At 43.3% G+C, this 10,759-nt stretch overlaps 1 protein-coding gene and 1 long non-coding RNA gene across 3 annotated transcripts; one reads left to right on the top strand and one right to left on the bottom strand.

Annotated features, from left to right (window-relative positions):
- Positions 1–469: 469 nt before the first annotated feature.
- Positions 470–1,036, bottom strand: LOC118944508. Its single transcript, XR_005039844.1, has 2 exons — positions 975–1,036; positions 470–760 (listed from the first exon to the last, which is right to left on the bottom strand). It is a non-coding gene; the product is annotated as an uncharacterized LOC118944508 (long non-coding RNA).
- A 5,360-nt stretch (positions 1,037–6,396) lies between these two features.
- Positions 6,397–10,740, top strand: LOC110516750 (electron transfer flavoprotein subunit beta). 2 transcript variants are annotated; one of them, XM_021595107.2, is made up of 7 exons: positions 6,397–6,695; positions 7,906–8,064; positions 8,497–8,655; positions 8,767–8,829; positions 9,288–9,446; positions 9,533–9,749; positions 10,014–10,740. In XM_021595107.2, the coding sequence occupies exons 1-6, from the start codon at positions 6,645–6,647 to the stop codon at positions 9,701–9,703; spliced, it is 762 nt and encodes a 253-aa protein (XP_021450782.2). In that variant the 5' UTR covers positions 6,397–6,644; the 3' UTR covers positions 9,704–9,749; positions 10,014–10,740. The 2 variants fall into 2 exon arrangements, with proteins under 2 accessions (XP_021450782.2, XP_021450787.2); XM_021595112.2 differs by having other exon boundaries at positions 6,604–6,809.
- Positions 10,741–10,759: the final 19 nt, after the last annotated feature.

The following is a 10,759-nucleotide window of genomic DNA, read 5'->3' as shown; positions in this document are numbered from 1 at the left end:
ATTTTAGAACCATAAGATCCCATGGTTCTAACAATGAAGTTAGACTTAACAGGGCCCTGCCAACTCACTCTCCCATTCCACAGGATATACTGTATATCATGGGCATGATGATGCTTCTGGTTCCAAAGATTGTTTTCTCAAAGTCTGAGAGGCCCCCAAAGTGTATATATTTTCAGGTGTGGTTTTAACTGAATGTGTGATTGTTTGATCAACATGGTCATGAAAAAAAATATCTACAGACCAGTGGCGGTCAGTGCCGTTTAAGATGAGGGAGGACAGTTTTTATTTCTATTACAGCATACAGGATGATTCTCATTCATATTCCATTCACCCAGTTCAATGTAATAGTGATAGGTTTAGGCTACTACATGATACTCAATTTTCCCTATACCCATCATGAGGTTGCTACAACCTAGCCTATGAATGAAAGTTTACAAAGTAGGTGCACACAGGTCGACAGACAAATCTGCGTTGTCAGACTGACATTTAATACCACCTTGCATAATCTTGCATGCATCTAGCTGATATAGGGTGTAATCATTAGTTCAACAGTTGCAAACAACATTTTCTATTGGACAACTTCAGGTATTTTAAGAAACGTTTTTCAACAGAATCGGTGGAATGAATACACCCCTAATCAGGTGTAAACATAGTTCACTTTCATAGCAGCCAGGTTGTAATCCTTCTTGCATCTATCCGCTCTCCTCCTCTCACCTTGTCCCATTGCTTGTGGACTTCAATGCACAACACATCTGCTCAGCTGTATGTGACCAGGTGAAAAAACCTTTCAAAGCCAAATCGCATCACACATTCTACATCATTGTCACCATATCAGCTAAAGTAGTGTCATAGCTAATAGGACTAAGGCGTTAGTAAACCCGCTACAAACATGCAGTAATGTTACAGTATACAGTCAGTCAGCAGTTACACCAGCGGGCCCCGGTGGCAATACATTAGTAATACCAAAAGCTTACCTTGACTTGGAAGAGTTCCAGTGTTGTGTTGGAAATTCATAGCCAGCTAGCTAACATAGTATCCTTCTGTTTGAGCAGGGTGTTGCTAGCTAAGAAGGTGAAACTGAAAGTGAAAAATACATTTCTCTCTTGCGTCTCCTTCATTTTGGAAGAAATGAATTTCTTTAAAACTGTTCAACTATTGTCTTTCTCTTTGAGTCAACTACTCACCACATTTTATACACTGCAGTGCTAGCTAGCTGTAGCTTATGCTTTAAATACTGGATTAATTATCTGATCCTTTGATTGGGTGGACAACATGTCAGTTCATTCTGCAAAAACTCTGATACACTAGAGGACGTCCTCCGGAAGTTATGATTACCGTGTAAGTCTATGGAAGGGGGTGAGAACCATGAGCCTCCTAGGTTTTGTGTTGAAGTCAATGTACCCAGAGGAGGGCGGAAGCTAGCTGTCCTCTGGCTACACCATGGCGCTACCCTACAGAGTACTGTTGAGGCTACCGTAGACCTTTGCAAAATGGTGTGTTTTAATCAATTTTTTGGTGGCGTGATTATATTTAGTTTAGTTATATTTAACAAGGATAACTTTTAACATGTTAGAACATTTACATTTTTATGAAATTAACTGAGGAGAATGGTCCTTCTCTTGCTCCTCTGATGAGCCTCTGCTAAAGACAATCTTGAGATTAGCTGATTATGATGTTTGAACCAGACTAACGGTTCTCGTCGGTGGAAGGAAGAGTGGACCAAAGCGCAGCGTGGAAAGTGCTCATGATATTTATTTTCAAGAAACACAAAAAATAAAAAATAATTTTAAAAAATTGAATAAACGAAAGCAAACAGTTTCGTCAGACACTAAACAGAAAACAACACCACACAAAACCCAAGTGGAAATTTACAACTTATGTATGATACCCAATCAGAGACAATGATAGACAGCAGCCTCTGATTGGGAACCAGACTGGCAAAACAACAAAGAAATAGAAAACATAGATTTTCCACCCGAGTCACACCCTGACCTAACCAAACATAGAGAATAAATAAGGATCTCTAAGGTCAGGGCGTGACACAGACTTATATTCCCATAAATGATTACAAAAACAAACCATTTTTAAAGTAACTAGGCAAGCCAGTTAAGAACAAATTCTTAATTACAATGACGGCCTACCGAGGAACCGTGGGTTAACTGACAGATTTTTACCTTGTCGGCTCAGGGATTTTACCTAGCAACCTTTTGGTTACTGGCCCAACACTCTAACCACTAAGAAACCTGGTGCACAAAAACAATGAAGTATTTTTGAACCCTATCCACTTTATATTGGCCGAGTGTTTGTTTTCATAATCTTACATAGCTGCTGCCACTCGCTGTTTATTATCTATGCATAGTCACTTTACCCCTACCTACATTTAAACTCAGCAAAAAAAGAAACTTCCTTTTTTCAGGACCCTTTCTTTCAAAGATAATTTGTAAAAATCCAAATAACTTAACAGATCTTCATTGTAAAGGGTTTAAACAGTGTTTCCCATGCTTGTTCAATGAACCATAAACAATTAATGAACATGCACATGTGGAGCGGTCATTAAGACACTAACAGCTTACAGACGGTAGGCAATTAAGGTCACAGTTATGAAAACTTAGGACACTAAAGAGGCCTTTCTACTGACTCTGAAAAACACCAAAAGAAACAACACCAGCACAGCATCGGCACATCCGAAAATCACACCTGCGGGACAGGTACAGGATGACAACAACAATTGCCCGAGTTACACCAGGAACACACAATCCCTCCATTAGTGCTCAGACTGTCCTTAATAGGCTGAGAGAGGCAACAACGTCGCCTATGGGCACAAATCCACCGTTGCTGGACCAGACAGTACTGGAAAAAGGTGCTCTTCACTGACGAGTTGAGGTCTTGTCTCACCAGGGGTGATGGTCAGATTCGCATTTATCGTCGAAGGAATGAGCGTTACACCAAGGCCTGTACTCTGGAGCGGGATCGATTTGGATATAGAGGGTCCGTCATGGTCTGGGGCGGAGTGTCACAGCATCATCGGACTGAGCTTGTCATTGCAGGCAATCTCAACCCTGTGCGTTACAGGGAAGACATCCTCCTCATGTGGTACCCTTTCTGCAGGCTCATCCTGACATGACCCGCCTTGGTGTAACGCATGACAATGCCACCAGCCATACTACTCGTTCTGTGCGTGATTTCCTGCAAGACAGGAATGTCAGTGTTCTGCCATTGCCAGCGAAGAGCCCGGAACTCCATCCCATTGAGCACGTCTGGGACCTGTTGGATCGGAGGGTGAGGGCAAGGGCCATTCCCCCCCAGAAATGTCTTGGAACTTGCAGGTGCCTTGGTGGAAGAGTGGGGTAACATCTCACAGCAAGATCTGGCAAATCTGGTGCAGTCCATGAGGAGGACATGCACTGCAGTACTTAATGCAGCTGGTGGCCACACCAGATGCTGACTGTTACTTTTGATTTTCACCCCACTTTGTTCAGGGACACATTATAGCTTTTCTGTTAGTCACATGTCTGTGGAACTTGTTTAGTTTATGTCTCAGTTGTTGAATCTTGTTATGTTCATACAAATATTTACACATGTTAAGTTTGCTGAAAATAAACGCAGTTGACAGTGAGAGGACGCTCAATGTAAATAGTCCAGGTGGCCATTTGATTAATCGTTCAGCAGTCTTATGGCTTGGGGGTAGAAACTGTTAAGGAGCCTTTTGGATTTAGACTTGGTGCTCCGGTACCGCTTTCAGAGAAAACAGTCTATGACTTGGGTGACTGGAATTTTTGGGGCCTTCCTCTGACGGAAGGCCTGGATGGCAAAAAGCTTGGCCCCAGTGATGTACTGGGCCGTACGCACTACCCTCTGTAGCGCCTTATGGTTGGATGCCAAGCAGTTGCCATACCAGACGGTGATGCAACCGGGCAGGATGTTCTCAATGGTGCAGCTGTAGAACTTTTCATGGCTCTGGGGACCCATGACAAATCTTTTCAGTCTCCTGAGGGGGAAAAGGTGTTGTCGTGCCCTCTTCACGACTCTCTTGGTGTGTTTGGACCATGATAGTTTGTTGATGATGTGGACACCAAGGAACTTGAAACTCCACTCGACTGGAGCCCCGTCATTAATGGGGGTTTGTTCAGCCCTTCTTTTCCTCAAGTCCAGAATCAGCTCCTTTGTCTTGCTCACATTGAGGGAGAGGTTGTCCTGGCACCAGACTGCCTGGTCTCTGACCTCCTCTCTGTAAGCTGTCTCATCGTTGTCGGTGATCAGGCCTACCACTGTTGTCTCGTCAGCAAACTTAATTATGGTGTTGGAGTCGTGCTTGGCCACGCAGTCATGGATGAACAGGGAGTACAGGAGGGGACTAAGCAAGCACCCCTGAGGGGCCTCAGTGTTGAGGATCAGCGTGGCATATGTGTTGTTGTCTACCCTTACCACCTGGGGGCAGCCCGTCAGGAAGTACAGGATCCAGTGGCATTGGGAGGTGTTTAGTCCCAGGTTCCTTAGCTCAGTGATGAGCTTTGTGGGCACTTTGGTGTTGAACGCTGAGCTGTAGTCAATGAACAGCATTCTCACATACACATCCTTTTGTCCAGGTGGGAAAGGAATGCGATTGAGATTACGTCATCTGTGGATCTGTTGGTGCGGTATGCGAATTGGCGTGCGTCTAGGGTTTTTCGGGATGATGGTGTTGATGTGAGTCATGACCAGGCATTCAAAGCACTTCATGGCTACAGACGTGAGTTTTACGGGGTGGTAGTAATTTAGGCAGGTTACCTTCACTTTCTTAGGCACAGGGACTATGGTGGTCTGCTTGAAACATGTAGATATTACAGACTCGGTCAGGGAGATGTTAAAATGTCAGTGAAGACACTTGCCAGTGATTTTGCGCATGCTCTGAGTACACATCCTGGTAATCTGTCTGGCCCTACGGCCTTGTGAATGTTGACTTGTTTAAAGGTCTTGGTCACATTGGCTACGGAGAGCATGATCACGCACTTGTCCGGAACAGCTGGTGCTCTTATCCATGCTTCAGTGTTGCTTGCCTCGCATTTAGCTCATCCGGTAGGCTCGCGTCACTGGGCAGCTTGCGGCTGGGTTTCCCTTTATAGTTCGTAATAGTTTGCAAGCAGTGCCACATCAGACGAGCGTCAGAGCCAGTGTAGTTGGATTCAATCTTAGTCCTGTATTGATGCTTTGCCTGTTTGATGTTTCGTCTGGGGGCATAGCGGGATTTCTTATATGCATCCGGATTAGTGTCCCGCCCCTTGAAAGCGGCAGCTCTAGCCTTTAGCTCGGTGCAGATGCTGCCTGTAATCCATGGCTTCTGGTTGGGATATGTACTTAAGGTCACTGTGGGGATGATGTTGTCAATGCACTTATTGCATTGTTAGTTAAGGGGCCTTGTAAGCATTTCACGGTAAGGTTGTATTTGGTGAAAATACATTTAATTTTTTTACATAAATATTTGTTTTCGCCTCACATAAGCAGTTTATAAAGATTAGCTACTCCTTTAATTACACAATGAACTTTACCCTAGTTGACCGAAGAGCGGAACACATTTCCTGGGCTTTGTGTCCAACTGAAATAGCAGGAGCACCAGCTTGTTCTCTGTGATTGGTTACAGGTCACTTTTGCTGACAGTCTTCATGTTCACATACTTTAATTGGTTCCAACAATGGGCGGTCTCGTTTAGACCCGCCTTCTTTCTTTCAACGGAATCACGAAAATCGTTCCGACCTTTCGTGCGTTACCGTTCTCCTATCAGCAGGATATTATGTTGGCAGTACGATCGCGGGTTTTCTTTTTCAAAATAACAGTCCCACTGCAAAGACGTACTAAACTTCGATTTTTCTTTAGCACTAGGGCAGTACAACTGTTTTTCACAGCATTGCAACCCACTCTGAAAGAAATGATTGATAATTTGACGTATTTTATTTGTAATATTGGATTATTTATACCAGTATGTTGAAAGCTATTGTGTAGGCTATATCTATTTAAAGAAATACACTTTTAATAAAATACAAACATATCTTATTGGAAATGCTCAATAGAGTCCGCAAAACTTGAATGGGTCTTGTACTGGGCAACTGGTTTAATACAGAGTGACTCCTTACTTCACCCACTCATTTCACTGCAAAGCAATACACGGTATATGGGATACTTATTGGCTTGTAGAGAGAAAACTTGTCTACCTGTCTCAACTAAAGTGGGTTGGGAAATACTCAGTATGGTCTCTACTAACCTTTCTTTATGAGCCAATATGTAACCCATGTACAGTCTATTACAGTGTATTGCTATTGGGGAGGGACACATACCAGTGTCAATTTTGTGTTTTTTCCATTATTGGTCTAAATATAAATAATTTTAAAACATATTTGGGATATGTTTTCATAAATTAGTCATTGCATTTTTTTGTTGTCACAATAGAAGTGGCTATTGATTGCAATTCAATCTGTTTTGAATGAGTTATTCACATTGCAACGTTTTGAAATACGTGCTTTTATCTGAAAGGTTTCATCATTACCATACCTAGTGACGTTATCATTTGTGCTGCTAGCAGAATTACTAGTCTCCTGCTTCTTGGGTGAAGGTTCGTTGTGGTGACTCGGTAACTAGCTACTGTTCATTGCTGAACCGAAGAATCGCTAACAATGTCGCGGGTTCTTGTTGGAGTTAAACGTGTAATTGACTATGCTGTCAAGGTAGCTACTTCCCCACTGTCTTGTATTTAAAAGCAATTCAACATTTCACGTGCAGAATTTCCATTCGAGACTTCCTATGGCTATGGTAGCTAGCTAACTACTAGCTAACGTAAGGTGGGTAGATGGATGAAGGGTTAGTTTAGCAAGCTAGCGTTCATTGTTTGAATGTCAAGTCTGTTCAACTAACAACCATAACTGCAATGAAAATACCAAGGTCATTACAGGGTTATCTAGGTAACAGTTAAGGTTAATTTGTCTAGAGTTTGCTACTTCTAGAATTGGTAAATCGATGATCGACTGTCACATTTTTAAAAGAAAGCTGACAATGTATTGCTGCTGATTTGTATTGCACATGTTAAGCTACATGTATAATCCTCATTCAGGCCTCATCACAATGATTTAAAAACATATAATCAACTAGGTGTCAGCATCAGAACAGTTAGATAGCAGGCTATCACTATCCAAGCCAGTCCTATCAGATAGTTCCAAGGTAAAATATATATTTTTTTTGTAAAGGAAGCCTAGCACCATATCTATTACCAGTTATTTCATACTACAGTCTGAGCACTCTTGCTGCATCCAACTAGATCCCTGTAGCCGTCTCTCGATGCACTCCGTTACGCTATGTTTGTATCCCTCCCTGTCCCACATGCTGCCCCAACTCTTATCAGCCAGAGGAAGGGGTGTGAGTGAGAGAGAGAGACAGTCTTTGCCAGTCATGTATTATGAGGTGACTAATATATATGGGATGGGCTTATTGACAGAATTTTGGCGTTTTAAAAGGTTTAATTACAATGGCCTGTAAAATACTATTGGGTTAGTGGTAGGCTTTCAAAAGTGTTCCAGAATTGGTTTGACTGCCTCACAAATTAAATTGGAAAGCTCAGAGCACACCTACATTGAGCCCACAGCAACTATTTATAAGTGCCCAAGACTGCACAGTGTCCACACACTCAACTCTGGCACATTGACGGCATGCACTTCATGTCTCCAGCCTCTGCCTTTGTCTGTTTAGTTGTTTGTCTGTCTTTCTCTGACCCTTCTGAGTGACTATCCAGTAGTCACTTATGTTCAGTAGGGCATACCATAGCAAAGCTCTTTGAAACTGAATTAGCATTTCTTATTGGAGTTCCGGTAGTCCCACCGTTTTTCAGTCTGGTTTTTTTTTCTGTTTGGTGCCTAATGAAGACAACCCTGCTCTCTCCCTTAGATCCGTGTGAAGCCCGATCAAAGCGGGGTGGTGACAGATGGCGTCAAGCACTCCATGAACCCCTTCTGTGAGATCGCCGTGGAGGAGGCCGTCAAACTCAAGGAGAAGAAGTTCATCAAAGAGGTGGTGGCCGTCAGCTGTGGGCCCTCGCAAGTAACGGTAAGAGTGACGTGGTGCTCTGGCCTGGCGACGCCATTTTGAAGACGGGCGGACTCAACAACGCAACAACATTTTCCTTATTCTACATGACATTATACATATCTGTTCTACTCTATTCATTTCTATCTTTACGTCCTGTAGTTTTAGGCTTCATTTCTGTCCGAAACGTTCTGTAGCATCAGGCTACATCCTTCTTCACAGGCCTTCAATAGCTAACATTTGGAGGGACGCTTTGGATCTTGTTTCTTCATTAGGATAGCGGTCATGAGTATGTTTTCATTCTATTGTAAGAAGGATTCTGCAAATGGTCACCTCCAACTTGACTGTGCTAATGAGTGTATTATTCTGTCATTGTTCTCAGATGGTGTTCTTATATAATTTTGAGAACCCTACTGCTTTGTATTGTGTGTGTGTGTGTGTGTGTGTGTGTAGGAGACCATCCGTACTGCACTGGCCATGGGGTGTGACCGCGGCATCCACGTGGAGGTCTCAGGAAAAGACTACGAGGCCATGGGACCCCTGCAGATCTCCAAGATCTTTGCTGCCCTGGCCAAGAAGGAGGAGGCCTCACTCGTCATCCTGGGCAAACAGGTCATCCGATGCAATAGATTGTGACACTGCCACACCAATGCCCGTTGACTTTGAAATCGAACCTCATCCTCTCATGTAATGCTCACTGATTGTGTTGGTATTTTTTGACAGGCCATTGACGATGACTGTAACCAGACGGGTCAGATGACGGCAGCCTTGTTAGACTGGCCACAGGTCAGTAGTGGTTTCTTCTTGTTGTAATCCTTGTTCTCGGCAGGAATCACTAAACTCATCTCAGAGCATAGAGGCATTGTTTACTGTTAACTGCTGACTTGGATACCATTTCTGTCCGGATCAGGACCTTTTCTCATGGTCTTTATAAGCATATCGACTTAATGTTAGGTGAAGGGAACAGCTGAACTAGCAGACCTTAGATTATGTCACTACAGTCAACACAGTCTGCACTGAAAAGTAGACCAAAGGCCAAATAAAGGGCAAAATTAGGGTGTATTTACATGGTTAAACCACCAGATGTCACACTTGGATTGCCTCGTGGCCTACAACGGGTTTACAATTGTCAGGTAGCAAAAACAGTCTTCTTTCCATTTAAGTGGATTTGATATTTTCAAATAATATTTAATCTCAATGTGGATTATGACATCCACTAAATGTACGACCTCCCATTCTTGCAGGGCACATTTGCCTCTGAGGTGACCATCGATGGGGAAACGGTGAAGGTGGTGAGGGAAATCGATGGTGGTCTAGAGACCATCAAAATCAGCATGCCAGCTGTCCTCACAGCAGACCTTCGACTCAACACCCCCAGATACGCCACCCTGCCCAACATCATGGTAATACACACAATGTACATTTCCTCACAGTGTACACACACACACAGCACTTTAATTTCTCATCTCCTTCTCCCTCCACCTACCAGAAAGCCAAGAAGAAGAAGATAGCCAACATGAAACCAGCAGACCTGGGGGTGGACATGGTGTCGCGAGTGGAGGTGTTGAGGGTGGACGAGCCCCCAACGAGACTGGCCGGAGTGAAGGTGGAGACGGTGGATGACCTGGTTGCCAAACTCAAGGCAAACGGAACAATCTAGAGGCCCCGTGGGAGCCAAAGGGGGAGTGCAGGGGACACACAGAGGGGTGAGTCTCAAAACCTAAAAACAGTATGACTGTTTGAGATAATATCGGTAACCCATTAGAAAATGTCTGATGGATTCTCAGCATGACAGAGCACTGATGAATTTCACGTTTATGTAACAACTTACCCATGTGAATCATCTGCTTCTTCCACCAAATTGCCTCAACTGTAACACAGACCTTTGCCATAGTGTGCTGTACTTGACCAAGCTCAGTGTTTCTGTCTCTAGTTGGCTGTAATATGTAAATTCCCCCGTTCTTTTGCAGGTCTCTGTTTGAGAGATGGAACAAAGTAATTTAGCAAACGTGGAGGACTGGTTGCATAAGGCAGAACCCATCGCCACCCGGCCCTCTGTGTTTAACTCCGACTTCCATGATGGTAGCCTACTGACCTGGAATGAAGGGAGACTGAGAAACACTGTCCTATAGGAACCCACAGAGCCCAGAGGGTGAAGAAGAGGGCCTGTTGTTATTGTGCAATTTAATTCACATGGTACATCTGTATTGTAATTAATGTACCTTCTCTGTGAGTGTAGCTAACTCAAAAAATGTACAACTTCCAAGCCAGTAATGTAAGTCAGTAACTTTCATTCACCCATGTTTCTGTATGTGTTGCACTGTACATTCAAGAGAGTGTCACAATAACATTTTCATCTGTAACATGGACTTTTGAAAATTCTCATGAAACCCTACATTTACACATCTGGGCTATGCAGTTTGAGTTGGATGCCATGTGTAAATAAGAACCCAAAGTTGCAGAGCTGAATGTGCATTCAGGGTGTGTGATATGTCTACTGACTTGGTTTGTATAAAGTTTATATAAATATAATTATTTCTGGGTTGGGTGGCAGTTCCGGTTGAACAGTGTCTCTCAGTAGATGTGGGAAAATGATCAAAAACACACACAAAGTTGACTTTTTACCATAAGCGCCTCTTCTGTTTAGATCGTACAGGATCCTACCATAACAATAAAGATGTCTTTTTCATATCTGGATCTGCTGTTTTCCAGTGTC

The sequence above is a fragment of the Oncorhynchus mykiss genome, chromosome 3 (genome assembly GCF_013265735.2).
Source record: "Oncorhynchus mykiss isolate Arlee chromosome 3, USDA_OmykA_1.1, whole genome shotgun sequence".
Lineage (NCBI taxonomy): Eukaryota > Metazoa > Chordata > Actinopteri > Salmoniformes > Salmonidae > Oncorhynchus > Oncorhynchus mykiss.
Note: the sequence above shows the minus strand (reverse complement) of the source record. Positions and strands in the feature narration are given on the sequence as shown.